Below are 18,870 nucleotides of genomic sequence, written 5' to 3'. Positions count from 1 at the left end.
TTAAATTAATCCATTGCACAAATTAAATAACTACATTTTTTGGGGGCTGAGGCAACTGGGATTACATTATACATTGCACTTATTTAAAAAAAAAAAAATTACAACCGACATCACTTGGGCTCGTCCGGGAATTGAACCCGGGACCTCTCGCACCCGAAGCGAGAATCATACCTCTAGACCAACGAGCCTGCGGTACTGGGAGCGATCAGAATGACGGTTTTTAATGTGCGGGCCCTCTCACTCCAACGCTCTGGCTCGTGCTATAAGCAAGCTAAAAAGAGACAACTATAGTGTGCGCGTGGTTCGAACACTTGCTAACTTAACCGACTCACAAACCAGATTGAATATTACAGGCGAGTGGCCATAACGTACGTTATTTTCAAAATGCAGTCTCGGAATATAATATGCTATTTATGAGCATACATTTTTTAATTCCTAATAATGAGAACTTTTTCTGTTGGATAAAATAAGTAAATCGTTTTCGTCTGTACAATTAATTTATACACAGTTTCAGCTATACATAATTATTTCCTTAATTTTCGAGAGGAATTCAAATTATTTTAAAGCGTAAAATCCTTTTTCGGAGACTACCAGAATCCGAGTTTGAATGGTTATTATTTTTTAAAGGGAAGGTATATGTTATCGGGTCAATTACTTTATCGATAAGATCGGGAGCTTTGCAGTACTGTCGCAGTGGGCTAAGGTCTTGGTTTCATGAGATCGCGGGTTAAAATGGAATTCCAAAAGTCGTACAATTATCCTAACTTCAAGTTTGCTGCCGAACGCAAAAATGGTTGCATATGCGAGCGCAAGAGGCAAGCAGTCGTTTGTGGGTCGCATTTCGCAACGCAGCCCAACACATCCAGAACTAAGCACCCAAAATTTTAAAACAAACGGTTAATATACATACATACTCTTATGATTTTTCAATGCGCTTTTTGCGGCGCTCATCCAAATTATTTGTAAGTCTCCGAGATTAAAAAAATTCAAAATATACGCAATCTTCAATTGTAATAGACAAAATTGTGTTTGTTAATTTTTTGTATTTCACAACAATGTATTTCGACTTAAGGCGCTTTTGGATTTAAATAATCAAAACAATAAATAAAATAAAAATTTATAAATCTATAAATCACCTATTCCTTAAGTACAGCGATAAAGCGTAGCTCTGTAGCGAAATGATTGTTCAAAAAAGATAAATATATACACATACCGATAATTTGTTTTAATACTGCGCGCACTTCACAGCACTGCCAAGCGGCGTTACCTCAAGTTGGCGTCGAAAAAGTTTTGTTATCGGGAATATCAAACTCACAAAAATTTTGTACATTCATTTGAGACTTGCTTGTGCGTGGCGTTATCCGTTTAAAAACAATGCCATTCGGTAACTATGAGCTTTATATAGCCACATCTGATCCGCTAAAGCAGCGTTTATTTCAGCCAACAAGGAAACCGAGTCCATAGCCGTTCGCCTCTCCAATCGCTATTGTAATCTTTCGTCTCCATTCTTGAAGGATGTCAAAAAAATGCGTCCGGCCAAAGCATTCAAACGCAAGCCGCCTACCCAAATGAAATCAGATGAGGAGGAGTACCGCAATTTCGAGCGTGGTCTCCACATTTCTGGCTTAGGCCCCGAGTTCAATCAGACGGAGGAGCACCCTAAGCTTAAGTACGAGCTGGCAGAGGACTACAAGAGCTCCAAGCACTGCATCTGCATGCGCCCGAATACCGCATACGAGTGCGAACGATGCCATCAGTACTTCTATGGTCGCCTCTTCCAGATTTGTGAGCAGCATCCCAGGGTATGTGGTTCTCCTAACGGACAACACCTAAGACTAGCCACACTGAAGATAACCAGGACGCTTAAGAGCGCAATATAGGTAGCAACACCAACTGGTAGTTGCCCCATAGGGTCGAACGATCAAAAAGATTAGCCAAGGCAGCTATATTTTATAGAACATATTTACAATGCGTTGCTATTACCGTGGAATTGTTATATCTTTGAGCAGACATCTCCCTACCCATTTAAAATTCTTTATTGTATTGTATAATCTTATTTTATTTCTCTTCCTTACTAGGATTTTTTCCTTATGGACAAGCGCTCTTGTCCGTTCTGTAATGCCCCCATTGAGATGATTAAGAAGTCACCTATCAGCTGGAAGACAATACGTAAGATTGAAGAAGCCGAATTGCCCAGTGATGGGGATCTGTGATTAGGAGTTTGAGACTCAGCCGCATGTTACCCTAAATACATTGTTAAATGTAGAACATAGTGTTAATATTTTTAATATATACCATTCGGACTTCGGTTAAAAAGAGCTGAGTTTGATTGTCCCTTGGCCCACATGCCAGTTTTCATTTTGCAGCGCAACATTTATGTATGATGTGCACACACATAAGCTGTTAGACAGGAACTGCGGCAGGGACATGACCACGATAAACCCTTATAGCCCAGTCTGCAGATTGGCACTGCGGCAGTGACTCGACGCAAAGTGCATGGCATGGATATGCATGAGCTTACAGCTGGTTCCAAAATTGGTAGTTGCTTAAAGTTTGCTTTTATTAAAAATCTTGAGTTGATGCAATATGCAAAAATTAATATTTTAAATTCTGATTAGTTTTAAGAAATGGTTATTTAAATGGCTCATAAGTAAATCCTTTAAATTCAACTATTATTTGTATCGTAGAAAGTTGCCTATTTTGTTTCACAGTACTTCAGTTCGCATGAAGTTCCCCGTACTTAGACTGCACTTCTTTCAACTTGCTGATTCATATCAGGTTAGTACATAATATTATGTGAACTTGCATTAAGATATCTGCCATCTTTGCAGTGCAACGCGGATTCTCAGCTTGGCACCATTGAAATCAGCGGACAAATTCATGTCACCAGATAACAATTCAATCACTTAAGAGTTCAGCACATTTTGAAATCGCTTTACAATGCCCCAGGCCAAGTCTCCATGGGCACATTGTGGTGTCCTCCTTAGTTCTTCGTCCTGCGCTGCTCTGGCTAACTCCTGCTGGTCTGGTAAGTGGCGACGCTTTAGATTGCATTTGCCTCGACTTATTTTCAGTTCTTTTCCTCCGTCGTTCTGGTTCCATGCACTGCAGTTTTCCCAACGACTTGGCAAGCCATTCTATGGATTCACTTGTTCTTGGACTTCCACTTGCGGGTTTTCTGCATCCGCATTCTGGTGCTTCAACAGGCGTCCATGGTAAATCAGCTAGGCTGTGGATCGCAAGAAGTTCTGCCTTAGTCATTGCTGCCCTTGTTCTCGCTTCTTCAGCATTTTGAATGGCACAATGTTCGCAGTTGGTCGCTTTTCATGGAAAGTTTTAATGATATGGATAAGTAATCATTGTAATGATGTGGGTCCGTTTATGAAATTCATTTAAAGTTAGCTTGAAGTGTAATTGAACGTTATATGATATGATATATCTGAATGAAGTGAAGGATGAACGTCCTCGTCCTTTTTACCGCCTGTGTCAATAACTGCAGCCCATGGTTAACTTGTTAATGCTTAAATACGGATCACCGTCTGTATGGCTACATAAACAACATCACTGGCACTTCCTTTCTGTGTCGGCAAGGACACCATCCGGCAGCGACCTCCCCTTTAACCCGTTTCAAAAACAGCTCCGGCTTCGTTGATGCCAACTGAAAGCGGATTCGGTGCTGGTCGTAGTTTCCATTTCTGCCAGTTGTCCTGCCGGTTGCCTCCGCATGCGAGTGTCTTTTGCCTGTGGGCACTTTGGAATAACTTGGACAATTGCTTTCATGCTGATTTCGTTTCCCTTTGCTCCCCCACTAGACCTTGTTGCTTTTAAACTCATTTCAGTTTCCAGATCAACTTGACCGTGCTTAGTAGCCTAGTTTAAGTATGCCACTTCGAAAATATTCCAATTAGTGTAACAGTTTTTTTAGCTTTTATGATTGCTCTCTAACTAAGTGAATTTTGTTTGGTACAGGGATGCAAATTGGGAAAGTTTGTGTGGCAAAGGCAGACATATCCAAGTTAAAATAATTAGAAGTATTTCCGAAGCAGAAGGACTAAATGTTCTTTTGATTCACACGTACAATTAAAATCCAAATTGTCTTTTCACAGGGTTTATGTGCGTTTTTAAGCTTTTAAGCGATCTATGTCAGCGATCTTTTGCATCCCGGTTTTGGAATACTGTTGAAAGTCTGTCCGTTGCCCCTTTAAGTCACATGGTTGCACCCATTATGTGACTCCTGGATGCGACATAGACAAAGTTGGCTTAAGTACGCCGGTCCGCCAGGCCATTGTACTCCGTGCCCAGCCTGACTGCTGCATCTGCAGCTGCCCCCTTTCCATTATTGAAGTGTGCACTTCCGCAAAATGGTATTTGGAGCAAGCACATAAGCTTAACCCCTCGGTGCAGCTAGCTCCTCTGCCAATAGAAGCTGTGAATTTAGTGGCACTTGCAATTTTATGGCAAACAATGAAAGGGACACCAGACTGAAGGAGCAAAGTGCGCCGATGGGAGATTCGTCCCTCGGCAATGTCTATTTATTTGCATGCCCCACTAATGGCAGCTTTTATATACGTTTATATTTCCATATTAGGCTAAACAAGGCTTCTTGAATACTTGCTGGCGTTCATGGATCCATTTGGATATTACTGTGAATAGAAGAAGAATCTCACATTTTTTGTTGTACACACATATATAGATAAACCTACTCCATCTGGAGCCCAGGACGACAGGACAAACAGAATGTTCTGTTAGCGGATCAGGCTCTCCGGCGTGATTCAAGTTGAACCAAATCAAAGCATTGCCTTTTTTGGGCTTTACGGCAATCTTAAGTTTTGTAAAAACTGTAGTTCCTCCCAAAGGAACGTCAGATGCCTAAATTAAGGAATACAAATAAAATAAACAAGAAAACGTTTAAAAAAACACTTACATAGAATAACGCTGTAGCTATGCGATCGCCTCCGAAATCAGCAAAAAAGTCTTGCTGAAAGAATTGTGTGCTCTTCAACTATGTTTCACTAATCTGAGAACCACTCACCGGTCTTTTGGCCAACTCCACGTAGTCAACATGCTTTCCAAAATGACCACCCAGCCCGTAATTGGTCAGGTACAGAACCATATTTTCGCGCATCTCAAGACCACTCATATCCGCCAGCCGCCGATTGATGCTCAAAGTGAAAGGTGCCGTCGTGCCTTGAAAAGAAATTATTTTCACCACTCGGTCCTGCTGCTTTGGATTGCCCTTTTTGTCAAAATCTACGTATGTCCAGCCATCAATCATGGAGTCATTATACATGGCTATGTCTCGCATTGATTTGAATTCGTTTTCATACAGCACGTCGTGATACAGAAGTATCATAGGCTGTACGCTCAGAAACTCCAACTTGAGTGGGGCTAAGTTAAGGAACGCAGAGGTGTCCCTATTATAGCGACATATTAGTTCTGGCGAGGATTTCCTTGGCCACTCTCCACGGCAACCTCGCTCCAGCTTGGTTGGTTTGCGCTTCTGTCGGGCTGCTACCTCTTGGAAGATCTTCTCGTCCCCTGATAAGTATTCATCAATTAACTTCTTAACGTTGTCGTAGTTGTCCTCCCTTGAGACCTCTTTGGCCAATCGGTTCCATTCAGACTTCTCTGTCGGAGTGGGCTTAGTTTTATCCAAAGTTAGGGCTTAAAATGGAATTGAATGGCATTAGTCGGCAGCTTCGATTCGTTTATGTTCCGGAAGTGATCTTACATTCTTTCAGCAAGGCCTTGGCATACTTTTTGTATATCCTTTTCCTTTTCAAGCCCAAAACTTTCGCGTAGATCATGTCGTGGGGATGTGTGTGAAGCCTAAGGGCCATGCGATACCAGTGCGTGGATCCTGAGAATTGAGTTTGATTGTAGTAATAATCAGCCAGGGCAACGCAATCCGGAGCAGTCAAGTGGGAGCTACAAGAAGACACCTTGGATATTCTCAAGATTGCATATTAAATTTGCCAACCCACTTTAATTTCTTTCCCATGAGGACACCTTTCGTCAAATCCTCTGCGTGCAGATTGTGAAATTTTTCAATGCGCGTCATACCCTTTAGGGCAACTTTGAGGTCATCGTCAATCGGCGCGGACTTCAACTGTACTTCCATTTCTTTGGTTTTCTTCGAAACTATACCCAGTTTTATATATCTCAGCCATTTGGGCCAATCTTGATTGAGGCGTCTGAGCAAGGGAAACGCATTTAGGGGATTGGACACATACTCTTCCTTCTCCTCCAGCGTTGTCAAACTTTCTCGTTTCAGCGATTCTCGATATCTGAAAGTATTATGTATTGTGTGAAATGTGTTTCATATAATTAAATTTATAGTATAATTTACACAACATTTCAATAGATTTTTTATTAAATAAAAATAAAAACTTACAATTTAATCAGATCTAACTTGGACTGCATTTCCTGAACGTAAATATCCAGGTTCGTTTTTAGAGACTCTTCCATTTCCAAAAGTTTCACCATGCTCATCACAGAAGTGCTGTATATCATTTTCTCCTCTGACGTTTCATTTTTGTCCATGCAAAAGTTCTGCGGTACCCAAATTAATACAAGACATAGCTGAAGCACGAACCACTTCATCTTGGCTTGGGTTAACTAATGCACTGAACTTCTGTGCTATTTATTAGACAAATCGACAATTTCATGGTATATTGGTTATGGCTGATATATTTGCGGTTCCACCACATAAAATTGGTTTGGAATCTTTTAAGTAACAATCTAACAATATTGCCAGCATAAAATCTTTTAAAGACCATTATGAACAAGGTGACAGTAGAGTTGTTTAACTAGAGTTGTATTAACTACGATTTGCATGGAAAGCTAAACATTTGCGGAAACATAGGAACCCACTTTGTGAGAGCTGTAAAAGAAAACAACCTATATGTAGTATAATCGTACATATATGAATAGGCTAACCTACTCCATCTGTCTCCATTGATTACTGGACACACAGAGTGTTTGCTTCTTAAATCAGGTCTTCCGTCATCATGCAAATTGAACCAGTACAACATGCTGCCTTTTTGTGGGAAGACCGTAACATTTATATCCGGAAAAACAGTGGCACCTCCTTGTGGAACTTCACTAGCCTGTAAAATGTAATCTGTGTATATATTTGAAGGGAAAGCAATCATCTTCACTCACATAAAAAAGAATGCTGGCCAACCTATCGCCCAACGTTGTAATATTTGGAGTTTCAAAACCATCGGAGGTGTAGTCAAAGTGCGGTTGGAAATAGGTGCCCAATCCATAGTTCGTGATCTGTAGCTTTTCATCTTTTGAGAAGTTGAATTCTGTCATATCAATTATGCGCTGATTGATGCGCTCTCGTACTAAAGAAGTATTGGACCACCAGTCATATCGGGCCACTGTGTCTCTGATTTCTGTTATTTCTCTCGCTGGCGTAGCCATTAACCATATTCATCGATTGCCCTTTAAGTTCATGTATCTCAGAATCATACAGAACTTCGTGATAGATTGCTATAAATGGATCCAAACTAATTTCCTCCAATTTTAGAGGAGCCAATCGCAGAAACGTATTCGCAGTGCTTTTGTATCGACACACAAGGTTCGACTTTTGGCGATACCGTCCTCGACAACCAAGTTCAAAGTTGGAACTTCTTCTTTTTACCTGATACAGATCTTTCTCTACTTCAACGTCGTTATGCGGGTCTCTCAGGTCAGACATAATATTATCCAGCTCCTCTTGACTGGCCTGTACCCTTATAAAGGCTTCTTCAATGGACTTCGTAGGCTCAGATATAGTAGAGCCTGAAACTAGTTTAAATAAGCCAAAAGAGAAAATAATTAGGGTCAGTCTTACCGTATTTGAAGAGGGACTTAATGTATTGCCGATGAAGGTGTTCAGAAGGGTCGCCCAAAATCTCAATTAGTAATTGATCGGCATTTTCCAATTCACGTTTGCAAGCAACTCGATACCATTTGGCTGCTGTCTGATAGTCGCTTTGCTGGTACATCGAATTACCCATGGCTATGAGGTCACGATATGTAAGTTGAACGCTGTAGGGTCGATTTGACTAATAATTCTGTAATTTTAATAACTATTCTAAATACTTGTACTGAACTCCATGCAAAACGCCTTGTGCCAAATCGTCAATTTTCAAGTCATATATTTTTTCTATGCGTTGAATTCCATGCATGGCCGACAACATGTCCACATCGTTAGGCACCTTTTCCACAAGGTCATCCAAGATATTTAGATACCCTGTATATATAAAATTGGAACAAATTATCTTTGAGGTTATATATACTATATATACTATATAAGGTATTATATAGTGCTGCAAATTCAAGTTACTAGTTGCTAGATACTAGTTTCTACACACTACTTACTAGTTACCACTTACTAGTTACTTCATACTGGCTACTTCTTACTGGTTACTGCATACTAGTTACTACTTACTAGTTAATACGTACTAGTTACTACATACTAGTTACTACTAATACGAGTAGTTACTAGTTACAACATACCTTCTCCCATGGCCTCTTTAAAGTAGGCGTGCCATTTTGGTAAATCCTCGTGGGTGCGTCTTAACAGTGAAAAGGCATTTATGGGATTTGAAACGTATTGCACTTTTTCATTGAGGCTTCGATGTAATTCATAACCCACTGAAGACAAGTACCTAAAATTTTTCTTTTACTTGTGATAAAAACAAATATTAGATTGTGTTACATTCGAAGTGATTCGAATTTTTCTCCCAGCTGATCGGCTTTGTTTATAAGGCTATCGGCGAATTTTTCTTCCACTTTGAGCAGTTTTAGAAGTCCCAAAGTAGATGAGCTGTATCGTTCTTTTTCCTCAATATCATCGACACATCCTACAAAACTTCTTAGAACTGCAAAACCAAGCAGAACTGGGAGTAAACTATGACACTTTCTCATCATAACTAAAAAGTATTCATACTTGTTTAAACCATTGTAAGTTCTTCGTGACTTAAATGGATTCTTTAAGGTCATAGCCGGTTAAATTGATTAGTTACGTTTTTGTTTATTAGCTATCGTTATACATCGGGTTATTTGATTTTTTTATTACAAAGTTATTTTATTTTACAAATATAAAGTGCTATTTAAAGTTAGGTCTAAAATTATTTAAAACTATTGGTTACTCTTTGCGTTCTTGTACTTCATATGTCGTCCATTGTATGCACGTTTTAGGTGATAACTAAAAAGAAATCTAGATCAATGAAATCTATTTCAATAGATTTCCATTTTTTTCAGGTACCCCATTTATTTCCTTGTAGTACTGGGCATTCCAAAGGCTCACTGCGGGGATCAGGTGTATTATACCAAATGAGACAGCTGCCCTTTTGAGGAAAGACGGATATTTTCAACTTTGGAAAAACCGTCGCACCACCGAGGTCCACATTGTCAAGCTGTTGTGAAGTAAATATTTTTTGGATAAATAATTAGTACAGGTGGTATTAATAGGATAGTTTCAGTGATAAACCCGAAAGCAAATGTATATGTATATTGCAAAACTAAATGTACTTACAAAAAATAGGAATGTTCCTTTTGAATATTCCTTTATATGATTTTGCGTTCCAGGACCGTTTTTGGATACTATAAGTTGATCTGAATTTAGAAAACTAAGTCCTTTCAATTCGTTTATGCGTTGAAATATGCGTTTTTCAATAGGTTTGACTATCTCTGCGGTATTATCATTCGAGTGCTGTTTGAGCTTATCGATCTCATCGTCATTCAGAATATTGTGGTATATGACAATGTAAGGATCCAAATTTAAAACTTCTTGTTTTAGGGGAGCTAGTCTCAAGAATTCTGTTATGGTGAAATTATAGCTGCAAACATGATTCCTACGCCTAAGAAACTGGCCACGACATCCAATTTCGTAGTCTGAGGGTTTTGTCTTGTTAACATTCATTTCGTAAACAATTTCATCGTCAGTTTGACTTAGCAACTCATTTAAAAGAGATTTTACATCTGCTAGGCTCGCCTTACTCAGAGCTTCGTAAGATATTTTTTTAGCTTCTGTGATTGTCATGGAAGGATTTGACTTGATCATACCTATATGTTTGTAAGGGAATGATAAGATAGGCCTTCTTGGTTCATCATACTTACCGAATATGAGCATTGATTTGGCGTACAGTGTATACAAATTAACCTTGGGATCTCCAAGAATATTGTTTTTAATCTCGACATTTCCTTCGGGCTCATGTTTGATGGCCACGCGAAACCACATAGAAGCCCGTTGGTAGTCCTCCCTTTTAAATTTGTGCTCGCCCAAAGCAACGCAATCCCGAATAGAAGGCCGAAAGCTAAGAAGTAATCGTATTAAATTGATAATAAGAAAAACAAATGTTTTATATACTCATATTGCTTGCCCTGAATACGACCTCTTGCCAACTCAATGGCTTCCAAATCGTAAATCTGTTCAAGTCGGTGCATTTTTCCCAGGGAATATTCCATATCCTTGTTATCCGGTACCTTAGCTATAATTTCTTCCAAGGCAAACAGTTCCTCTAAAAAAAAAATGGAATTATTATTTCAGTACGGTATTTCGAGCAATATAAAGTTATCAAGCTAATGCTTTTGTAAATACCAATAATTCTCTGCTAACACTCTTACCAATTCCTACGATCTGCTGTGAATAGTTGTGCCATTTTGGTAGATCTTCATGTGTCCGTCTCACTAGACTAAATGCATTAATGGGATTACCGACATATTTCTCTCGATCTTCAAAACTTTGTTGGAATTCGTAGTCAACCGAGTCAATATAACTGTGGGAAACATCCGGATTAAAAACTTTAAATCGTTTATCAAAACTTGTAAACTGCCTTACGCTTGGAGATTTTTAACTTTTTCGGTCAATTTATTGGTATATGCCTTAATATTCGTTATGAAGATTTCCTCCATTTCTAAAAGTTTTAAAAGTCCCGCGATTGAACTATACACACTATTATTTTCGCCGGAGTTATCGCCCATAATTGGACTCCAAAAAAGGAGAAATATGAACAGACTCCAAAAGCTTTTCATTTTGACTGACTTCTGTATTTATCAGATAGCTAAGTAAATTAAATACGACATGGGTATACCGTAACTAATACATTTATGTATTCTTTTATCGTTAGGGAACACGTCATTCCTTAAGAACTCTTGGGCTGCAGGGCTTCACAAACAATTGGGGGGCGTAGTGCAACCACTTGGTTATCGCTGAAAGTATATACTCGTAGTTATGTCTGGAGCTGTAAAACAAATTCTCATAATACTCACTCCATCGGGAACCCACTATAACTGGACACACGGAGTGCAGGGTTCGTGGATCTGGGGATGAATCATCGAAAGCATTGAACCAAAATAACGCATTACCTTTTTTCGGCTCCACCACCACCTTTAAGTCGGGAAATACGGTTTGTCCACCCTGTGAAACTTCTCCAGCCTGCCGGAGAAGAGCAACAATCGAAATTGTCAAATTTTGGAGAAACAATTACAATACTTACATAAAATATAATACTGCCAATTCGATCTCCCAGAGTGTTGTTCACATCCAACTCTTTTAAACGATCTGTATAATAGTCGTAATGTGGCTTGAAGTACCCACCCACTCCAAAATTGGCCAATTGTATGGCAGGAAACTCTTCCAGTTTGAAGCCCGTCATGTCGGAAATGCGTTGATTGATTCGCTTACTGAACGAAGATTCCTTCCTTATCCAATAGACGTGGGAAACAATCTCCTTAGGATCTTCCAAGCTAGTCCACCCATTCTCCATTTCCGTAATCTCTCCTTTCATTTCTTCAATTTCTTTATCGCTAACCACTTCGTGGAACATCACAATGTAAGGATCCCGGCTTACTTCCTCCATTTTCAAGGGTGCTAGTTGTAGAAAAGCATTTGTACTCGAGTTGTAACGGCAGACGAGGTTGGATTTCTTGGGAAAGAGTCCACGACATCCAAGATTATGGTCAGTGGGGGGTGTTGTGGAGTCAGCATTAATCCATTGCTTTAGTTTTGAACTGATCAGTTGTTCCAAATCCATTTGTTTGGCATCTTGTAATTGGGTATTGACCATGTTATCAATGGTCTCATTAGTCAGTGCTTGATTGGACAAATAAATACCTGGGAGGAAAACATGATTAAGATAATACGGCATTAGTTTTGCCTTAATTTAATTCAATTTACTTACTTCGTTTGGCTACGGCCGTTGCAAAGCCTTTCAATTCCATTTCCTGTAATCTATTCATATTATCAAAACTACCATCTGCGTTTAACTTTAATGCTTCTTGAAACCACAAAAGTGATCGTTTAAACTCGCCGATTTCAAATTTATGGTGAGCCAAAGACAAACAGTCCCGAAATGAAAGTTTATAGCTAGTTGCCAATAAAGTGTACAAATATTTTTAATAATTTTCAAATATAATGATTACAATTTGTAGTAGTAGTTTTTGGACTTACTTAAATTCTGTCCGTTGAAGAAGTCCTTTTGCTATGTCCTTTGGTTGGAGATCATAGGTTGTCTCTATGCGGTGCATCGCTTTCAGTTTTTCATTCATATCGAAGGATTCAGGGGCTGCACTCACGATATCCTGCATCGCAGTGAGTTGTACAAGGCCCAAAGGCTTTTGGGTGTAGTTTTGCAATTTTGGCCAATCCTGATTTAGTCTTCTGATGAGTCCAAAAGCATTTAACGGATTGGAAACGAACTTCTCCCTTTCATTGTGGGTTATGTGATTGGGTCGCTTCAGGGCATCTAGGAAACTGAAACATGTTATGAGTGCAGGAAATGTGTAATTACTGCTGAAAGTTCAACTCACATATTTAGACTGTCCACTTTCTCCTGCAAGATTTTGGCATAAATCGAAAAATTCTCCATAAACACTTGCTCCATCTTTAAGAGTTTAACTAGTCCCAAAACGGAGGAGCTGTAGTATTTTCTATTAAATATATCATTAGAATTCGTAGAATTAATTGATTGGACTAGAATAACCAGAACAGCAGCTCTCACAACAGTCAACATTCTCTAGCAGCTTTTAAAAATATTGTAAAAGGAATCACACCAAGACAACACAGATTAAGTCATTAAAATTATTTATTTAACGCTTTTAATTTCATGCTTTCGTCATGCGATTTAAATTTCCTCCCTGTTGTACAAGGTCTGGAGAACATTTGAGGTCTTTCGTGTAACCATTTCATGAGGGCTGCAAAGAATATTTATTTATTAGTTTAAAAATGTTAATTTTTGATTAAAAGTTATTTTCTAACTCACTCCATTTTGAGCCCACTACCACAGGACATGATACATGCAAAAGATCTTTGTTAGGCTGCATTCTATGATCCAGGTTTCTCCAAACCAAAGCGCTGCCCTTTTGGGGCCAAATTGTGAGATTTAAGTTCGGAAAAGCGAAGGCACCACCTTGAACTACATCGTTCATCTAAATATCAAAAAAATATCAATTCAGGAAATGTGTCATTCCATATTATCTTATCATAATGTATAATCGTTTTACTTACAAAAAACATTATGCTCGTTAAGCGATCGCCCAGTTCCGCCTGGAAGATAAGAATTATTTTATCATCAATCCATTTGTGTTTTTTCTATCAAGCGTACCGTTTGATCCTGCATTTCTATATTATCAGTATGGAAATTTCTAAACCCGCAGATACCGTAGTTATCTATTTGAAAATCCGTGTCCTCTTTCACGTCCTCTCCTGTCATATCCTTAATTCGCAGGCTTAGAGGGCTCTGGTGATCCTCGCGAATTTGAGCAAGCTTTAGGTTATAGTCAACAGCATCGATAATTCGCAAAGGACTCTTTAGTGAAGGCAGTGAAATATTTTTAACTTTTGAGATCTCGCTGTCATAGATTACGTCATGATATAAAACAATATGCGGCTTTAAACTAAGCGTTTCCACCTTAAGAGGAGCAATCCTAAGGAATTCAGACGTGTTCTGTTCGTAGTGACAGCTGAGATGTTGGCTGGTCTGCCAAACACTTAGACAACCAGTAACATCGAACCATGGTGATGTGATAAACTAACCATAGAAAAACATGAAGTTTCCTCAATATTTACACAAAATTACAACTTACCGTGGGATCAGGAACATCGATTTTTCCTACCTCATAAATATCTTTGCGAAGCAACCAGAGTGTAGCGTCTAAATCAGCGACGTCCTGGAGGACTTTCCATGCGGCTTTGCGAAAACCTTTTTAGGGCTAATTATTTATCTTGTCAATGGTTGGTGCCACAAAACTAGCCTACCTTTAGTTACCAAAGCTGAGGTGTAATTTATGTATAAATCAGGCAGCCTAAAATCAAATACTTCCCTGTAGACTTGCCCATCTCGATCGTCATTGTAGTGTTCTACAGCAGCTTTAAACCAATTCAAAGCATATTTATCGTAATTAAAATTCATACACGCGTTGGCCAAAGCCTGACAGTTAAGTGTGGTCAAGCTACTACTGTAAACAAGAGTTTGCATTCAACCTGATATGATCCTGATAAACTTATTACTCACTTGTATTGCTTTCCCATTAGTAATCCATTTGCTATGTCACTTGGCTGTAGATTGTAGAATTGTTGCAGTGCGATGATTCCAGCGATGGCATCATCAAGATCATTATCGGTTGAATGGGCTTCGTCCAAGCCAATTTCAATAGCTTGAAGGTGTTCCAAGCCAACTTCATTCAACATCAATAGCTCGGCTTGGGTCCAATCCTCGTGCAGCCGTCGAATGAGGGAAAATGCGTTGAGAGGATGAGAAACGAACTCTTCTGGGTTCCTCCGGGAAATCTCTCGTTTGGATTGCACTTCTTGCAGCAAACTGAAAGTTGGATACACTGAAATAAAATATTGTTACAGCTTATCCCTTCACCTCTCCATCATATCGATTTTATTCTTTAGGGCTGCAGTATAGCTCTCCATCTCGCTGATGAAAAAACCCTCCAAGTCCACAAGCTCTTTCATTCCAGCTATAGACATCGCAGAATTTGTAATTTCACAAAGTCCTATTGGAAGACTAAGTGAAATTAGGCAGATTGATAGGATCATAAGCATGTCTATTTCAGTTGGGAGTATAAAAATTACTGACTTAGCTATTTCCTTTCATAAATAGCAAATAAATTGTGTGTCAAGGTATAACAAATGCATTTGTCAGGGAAGTTTTATTACATATACTTTGTAAGTTGCATACACTTTTATTTATCGTTTTTAGTTAACGCGTTAAATGCCCCATAATTTTAGGTTCACCAGAAACTATGATATGTGATTCTAACAAGTCAAGCTATAAGCACAAGTTTCTTAACAACTATTTTTTTTTTATTTACACTAATTTTGTATGGCTAAATTTTCTAAAGGAAAGGCAAGGTGCTGAATATTTTTATTGCCACCTAAAATGGTTGTAATAAGGCATTATCATCTGCGGTTAATTTATGGCCTTAAAACAAGAGAAAAGCTATATAAACCATATTTACTAATATCTGTTAAAATGTATTTATTGCATCTTGATGAGACTTCAATCGACACTTGAAAAATACTAGAAGGATATTAATTCTTAGCTGCTTGATATCTTTGCTAATGACAGCTTTAAGATATTGATTGATTGGGCCTAATCCCACATTATTGGCGAAAATCCAGATATTAAATCATGAGTTCAAAAGCCAAAATACTCAAAACAGGGAAAGCAAACAAATATCTATTAAAGCTTGCATGCAGCATGGCAATGCAATGCCATTTTCTATTCTCCTCGCAATTTCTACAACTAGTTCCAGTGAAAGTGGAGGTATTAAGCCAGAATCTGCCTATTAGAATGTTTCACAATCTCATCCAAATTATTTTATCTTAAGGGAACAACTTTTACGCATACTTAGAAAAATAAATTAAATATTTCTCCCACATTTGCACTTGCAAGACAAATTGATTGGCCTATAATACGGATGAAAGATTATTAGGGATATAATTAATGGGTAGTGAGTGTCACAGGTCTAAGTGTCTTTTAGTCTGACGAGTTGCAAATTAGTTACTATGGCATTGGTGACTATGACTATGAGTACCAAGACTCTTCAGGCAAACTGAATAGCGACTTTTGGACTCCGAACGTCGTAAGAAAAGCCAGATACTGATGCTAATTAATTTCTTTCATCTAAGCGACATGAAATGCCTTTTCCATTTCTAGATCTAAAAAAGGTGTGAAACAATATGTTATCAATTATCGTTTTATTATCATTTTAATCACAAATTTTAATTAAATAGTTCAGTTCTAAACTCTTATTATGTTTATCTTAATACCATTTATGATGAATTTTGTATTTTACCATTATATTTAAAATCTTTATACAACATTTTTAAGAAGTAAGTATTGTATACTTGCATCTTTTTCAACCATGATGCATTGCAAATTAAGGCTAATTAGACTAAATATAAACGATATGCTTTGTGCCAGCAATATTCAGTTTAAAATAGTTAATGTCTTGGTTAGAATGCTGTTTCTTTTTGTAGTTGTAACTGCCTGCCTTGGTTTTCTAGTTAAGGGAGAAGTTGTATCCGCTGCCGAATCTTATGATTTTGCAATATCCTCGGAGTCGCAGTTGTCATTGCTTAAGTTGAAAGAAACACAAGTCAACAATCTTCAGAGCTATAAAAAAGTTTTAAAGAAGCACTTACAGAAAATTAGACGGTATGTTTAGAAATTGAATAAAGTATAATTATCTAATTATAATGCATTACAGAGCCATAAAGCAATCAGAAGAACTGTTGAAATCGACTAAAACCTCAACGCGTAATTTAATTTATGGATATAAGGTTCTGAGACACCTTCACAATGATTGGCCCCAGTATTTCAGGCTATTAAAGAAAGATCTAGGTCTTGAACAGATTGCGGCCTCTCAGGAGTTATTAACACAGCAACCAACTTCTGTGGACTTCGAAGAATCAATGGGTGCTATGCATAGACTTCAAACGGTTTACAATTTGGACTCCTATGCCATGACTGAAGGCTTTATAGATGACAAAGATAGGAAGTAAGCTCTACTATCATGCACATACACGGAAGAATACATTATTTTAAATATTTGCAGCATCAAAAATTGGAGTGCTGATGAGTGCCTAATGCTCGGTCTGATGTATCTATTCCTAAAAGATTACAATCAATCGGAGAATTGGTTGGAATTGGCTCTTTATCATTACGATGATAATCTCAGTCCTGAAGTTCTCAAAATTAAACTTTGGAACTACCCGAACCTTTTGGAATCCCTAGTGGAGGCCAACAAGGGACTAGGTAATATTCGTCGTTAAAAAGAAAAATGTTTTAATCATATAACATATATTTATAGGTCGCTATATGGAAGCTAAAAAGTATGCGAATGAGCTGCTTTCAATCAATCCCAATCACACTTATATGCTGACACAACTGCCAAAGCTAAAACATTTGCAATCGAATCCTATCAAACTCACAAAACCAAAGAAAGTGTTCCAGCTCCAGAAAGAAATATGCTCAAAACGCTATAGGAGGAAATCAGGAGTGCTTGTGTGTCGCTATGTGGATTGGACACCATACCTTAAACTGGCACCCTTAAAAATGGAGGAGTTGTCCATGAAACCCCATATAAGTATTTTTTACGGATTCCTTGGTCAAAAGGATATAGAAGTTTTAAAGAACATATCCAGACCAAAACTGCAACGAGTCGAGCATATATCAGGGAATTGCAGTTGCAAAATAGGAAATCTTTCGAGTTCTTCACATGATGTTGTACGCAAAGTGAATGAGTTAATTCTTGATATTACTGGATTTCCATCGAAGGGTAATCAAATGCTAGAAGTCATAAATTATGGTATTGCGGGAAACTACAATCCCGAAGACACTGCAAAGCCCAAGATCCACAACAAAGCAAATGCTTTTATATTTGTAAGTATATTTATTGGCAGCTTATAGTACATATTTAATTTTTTTTTTTAATATTTAGTTGGAAAATGCTGGAAAGGGCGGAGAAATAGTTTTCCCTTCTCACCATTTAAAAGTCAGACCTAGAAAGGGTTCAATGTTAGTTTGGGAAAATCTCAAAAATAGTGTTATTTATCATCAGTGTCCAATCCTAAAGGGAAATATGTGGGGTAAGTGTGCATGGAATATATTTATTATATCCACAACGCATTTTTATCTTTTTCTTTTAGTGGCTAACAAAGTGTTAAACTGACGCTTGTACTTAATAATTTATGTACTCTTGAAATGCGATTTTCCATTTATTTCAAGTTAAGCACTTGACACTTTCTGAGTTATTGCGAAAGTCTGCGAGATGTATTTTATATTGATGTGAATTGCATCCAACGAAAACGTGAACCTTACGATTTTGAAAATATATTTTTCTATTTTATAAAGTAAATGTTAATTAAGAATACAATATTATAATGTTGAAAGGATACACTGATGGATAAACGAATAGGTATAACTTATTTTGTAAAGAGTGTGTGAAAGTTTCATATATTTATTCATTTTATTTTTGGGATCGTTAGGTGCCTTCTATGTTATTCCATCTTGATTGCCTTTCGGGTGATATATTTCTAAAGCAAACATGTGGTGCTGCTGTACTGGGGCCAACTTTTAATGTGTCTACCATAAACAATTCGAATGGCTCGAGTGGCATATATGTTCGACTGAATTATAATGACGTGACACTTAAACCATAAAAATGGCAAATTTACACTTGTGTACTTGTGCGACTGGGAGTGTGTCCAATGAATGGATGGATTTATACGACCTCCGCGTGGGTCTGAGCTTTTGGAGCTGATTCTCATTCGGATTCGGATTGTCGGGCCGCAGCTGGCTGCCTTTGTCTTTGTCTGACACGATTTTCGTTGCAATCAATTCCTCTTGAGTAAACAAA

At 38.1% G+C, this 18,870-nt stretch overlaps 7 protein-coding genes and 1 non-coding gene across 10 annotated transcripts; 2 read left to right on the top strand and 6 right to left on the bottom strand.

The window, feature by feature from the left end:
- Positions 1 to 116: 116 nt before the first annotated feature.
- Positions 117 to 188, bottom strand: Trnap-cgg. The gene has a single exon. It is a non-coding gene; the product is annotated as a tRNA-Pro (tRNA).
- Positions 189 to 1,248: 1,060 nt separating this feature from the next.
- On the top strand, positions 1,249 to 2,310 carry LOC117140799 (uncharacterized protein CG13380). The gene is made up of 3 exons (XM_033303896.1): positions 1,249 to 1,384; positions 1,441 to 1,802; positions 2,079 to 2,310. Exons 1-3 carry the CDS (start codon positions 1,375 to 1,377, stop codon positions 2,211 to 2,213), a joined length of 507 nt encoding a protein of 168 aa, XP_033159787.1. The 5' UTR covers positions 1,249 to 1,374; the 3' UTR covers positions 2,214 to 2,310.
- A 2,172-nt stretch (positions 2,311 to 4,482) lies between these two features.
- LOC117140793 (prolyl 4-hydroxylase subunit alpha-1) lies at positions 4,483 to 6,631 on the bottom strand. Its single transcript, XM_033303887.1, has 7 exons — positions 6,395 to 6,631; positions 5,985 to 6,287; positions 5,732 to 5,928; positions 5,033 to 5,664; positions 4,925 to 4,978; positions 4,704 to 4,869; positions 4,483 to 4,643 (listed from the first exon to the last, which is right to left on the bottom strand). The coding sequence occupies exons 1-7, from the start codon at positions 6,601 to 6,603 to the stop codon at positions 4,585 to 4,587; spliced, it is 1,620 nt and encodes a 539-aa protein (XP_033159778.1). The 5' UTR covers positions 6,604 to 6,631; the 3' UTR covers positions 4,483 to 4,584.
- Positions 6,632 to 6,794: 163 nt separating this feature from the next.
- On the bottom strand, positions 6,795 to 8,922 carry LOC117140794 (prolyl 4-hydroxylase subunit alpha-2). Its single transcript, XM_033303888.1, is given in 8 exon segments — positions 6,795 to 6,883; positions 6,944 to 7,109; positions 7,165 to 7,408; positions 7,410 to 7,791; positions 7,844 to 8,040; positions 8,095 to 8,245; positions 8,512 to 8,663; positions 8,714 to 8,922. Coding segments are annotated over 8 exon segments (1,560 nt in total). The 3' UTR covers positions 6,795 to 6,824.
- A 182-nt stretch (positions 8,923 to 9,104) lies between these two features.
- LOC117140798 (prolyl 4-hydroxylase subunit alpha-2) lies at positions 9,105 to 11,040 on the bottom strand. Its single transcript, XM_033303895.1, has 7 exons — positions 10,838 to 11,040; positions 10,624 to 10,775; positions 10,367 to 10,517; positions 10,117 to 10,313; positions 9,533 to 10,062; positions 9,263 to 9,413; positions 9,105 to 9,202 (listed from the first exon to the last, which is right to left on the bottom strand). Exons 1-7 carry the CDS (start codon positions 11,029 to 11,031, stop codon positions 9,192 to 9,194), a joined length of 1,386 nt encoding a protein of 461 aa, XP_033159786.1. The 5' UTR covers positions 11,032 to 11,040; the 3' UTR covers positions 9,105 to 9,191.
- Positions 11,041 to 11,116: 76 nt separating this feature from the next.
- LOC117140796 (prolyl 4-hydroxylase subunit alpha-2) lies at positions 11,117 to 13,010 on the bottom strand. Of its 2 annotated transcripts, XM_033303893.1 has the most exons (7): positions 12,981 to 12,997; positions 12,808 to 12,927; positions 12,449 to 12,751; positions 12,180 to 12,364; positions 11,496 to 12,112; positions 11,269 to 11,434; positions 11,117 to 11,208 (listed from the first exon to the last, which is right to left on the bottom strand). In XM_033303893.1, the coding sequence occupies exons 2-7, from the start codon at positions 12,879 to 12,881 to the stop codon at positions 11,135 to 11,137; spliced, it is 1,419 nt and encodes a 472-aa protein (XP_033159784.1). In that variant the 5' UTR covers positions 12,882 to 12,927; positions 12,981 to 12,997; the 3' UTR covers positions 11,117 to 11,134. The 2 variants fall into 2 exon arrangements, with proteins under 2 accessions (XP_033159784.1, XP_033159783.1); XM_033303892.1 differs by having other exon boundaries at positions 12,808 to 13,010.
- A 54-nt stretch (positions 13,011 to 13,064) lies between these two features.
- LOC117140795 (prolyl 4-hydroxylase subunit alpha-1) lies at positions 13,065 to 15,056 on the bottom strand. Of its 2 annotated transcripts, none has more exons than XM_033303889.1 (8): positions 14,868 to 15,056; positions 14,511 to 14,816; positions 14,255 to 14,454; positions 14,083 to 14,198; positions 13,602 to 14,027; positions 13,505 to 13,543; positions 13,260 to 13,425; positions 13,065 to 13,191 (listed from the first exon to the last, which is right to left on the bottom strand). In XM_033303889.1, the coding sequence occupies exons 1-8, from the start codon at positions 15,047 to 15,049 to the stop codon at positions 13,079 to 13,081; spliced, it is 1,548 nt and encodes a 515-aa protein (XP_033159780.1). In that variant the 5' UTR covers positions 15,050 to 15,056; the 3' UTR covers positions 13,065 to 13,078. The 2 variants fall into 2 exon arrangements, with proteins under 2 accessions (XP_033159780.1, XP_033159781.1); XM_033303890.1 differs by having other exon boundaries at positions 14,255 to 14,451.
- Positions 15,057 to 16,444: 1,388 nt separating this feature from the next.
- On the top strand, positions 16,445 to 18,420 carry LOC117140797 (prolyl 4-hydroxylase subunit alpha-1). Its single transcript, XM_033303894.1, has 6 exons — positions 16,445 to 16,667; positions 16,720 to 17,010; positions 17,068 to 17,267; positions 17,323 to 17,894; positions 17,953 to 18,100; positions 18,161 to 18,420. The coding sequence occupies exons 1-6, from the start codon at positions 16,471 to 16,473 to the stop codon at positions 18,181 to 18,183; spliced, it is 1,431 nt and encodes a 476-aa protein (XP_033159785.1). The 5' UTR covers positions 16,445 to 16,470; the 3' UTR covers positions 18,184 to 18,420.
- The last annotated feature ends 450 nt before the right edge of the window (positions 18,421 to 18,870 follow it).

The sequence above is a fragment of the Drosophila mauritiana genome, chromosome 3L (assembly GCF_004382145.1).
Source record: "Drosophila mauritiana strain mau12 chromosome 3L, ASM438214v1, whole genome shotgun sequence".
In the NCBI taxonomy this organism is placed as follows: domain Eukaryota; kingdom Metazoa; phylum Arthropoda; class Insecta; order Diptera; family Drosophilidae; genus Drosophila; species Drosophila mauritiana.
The sequence above is the reverse complement of the archived record's forward strand: the minus strand, read 5'-3'. Positions and strand labels throughout refer to the sequence as shown.

Coding starts and splice junctions, on each gene's coding strand:
- LOC117140797 (XM_033303894.1), top strand. CDS start 16,471: ATGCTGTTTCTTTTTGTAGTTGTAACTGCCTGCCTTGGTTTTCTAGTT. Junction 16,668..16,719: donor CACTTACAGAAAATTAGACG/GTATGTTTAGAA, acceptor AATGCATTACAG/AGCCATAAAGCAATCAGAAG. Junction 17,011..17,067: donor ATAGATGACAAAGATAGGAA/GTAAGCTCTACT, acceptor AAATATTTGCAG/CATCAAAAATTGGAGTGCTG.
- LOC117140796 (XM_033303892.1), bottom strand. CDS start 13,010: ATGTTGACTGTTGTGAGAGCTGCTGTTCTGGTTATTCTAGTCCAATCA. Junction 12,752..12,807: donor AAAGTGGACAGTCTAAATAT/GTGAGTTGAACT, acceptor AACATGTTTCAG/TTTCCTAGATGCCCTGAAGC. Junction 11,209..11,268: donor TATAGTGGGTTCCCGATGGA/GTGAGTATTATG, acceptor ATATACTTTCAG/CGATAACCAAGTGGTTGCAC.
- LOC117140795 (XM_033303889.1), bottom strand. CDS start 15,049: ATGCTTATGATCCTATCAATCTGCCTAATTTCACTTAGTCTTCCAATA. Junction 14,455..14,510: donor CTAATGGGAAAGCAATACAA/GTGAGTAATAAG, acceptor TCTTGTTTACAG/TAGTAGCTTGACCACACTTA. Junction 13,192..13,259: donor GGTAGTGGGCTCAAAATGGA/GTGAGTTAGAAA, acceptor TATTCTTTGCAG/CCCTCATGAAATGGTTACAC.
- LOC117140798 (XM_033303895.1), bottom strand. CDS start 11,031: ATGAAAAGCTTTTGGAGTCTGTTCATATTTCTCCTTTTTTGGAGTCCA. Junction 10,314..10,366: donor ATTCAGGGCAAGCAATATGA/GTATATAAAACA, acceptor ATTACTTCTTAG/CTTTCGGCCTTCTATTCGGG. Junction 9,414..9,532: donor AAGGAACATTCCTATTTTTT/GTAAGTACATTT, acceptor ACTTCACAACAG/CTTGACAATGTGGACCTCGG.
- LOC117140793 (XM_033303887.1), bottom strand. CDS start 6,603: ATGAAGTGGTTCGTGCTTCAGCTATGTCTTGTATTAATTTGGGTACCG. Junction 6,288..6,394: donor AAGTTAGATCTGATTAAATT/GTAAGTTTTTAT, acceptor TAATACTTTCAG/ATATCGAGAATCGCTGAAAC. Junction 4,644..4,703: donor CGTCCTGGGCTCCAGATGGA/GTAGGTTTATCT, acceptor TTCTATTCACAG/TAATATCCAAATGGATCCAT.
- LOC117140799 (XM_033303896.1), top strand. Junction 1,803..2,078: donor TTTGTGAGCAGCATCCCAGG/GTATGTGGTTCT, acceptor CTTCCTTACTAG/GATTTTTTCCTTATGGACAA.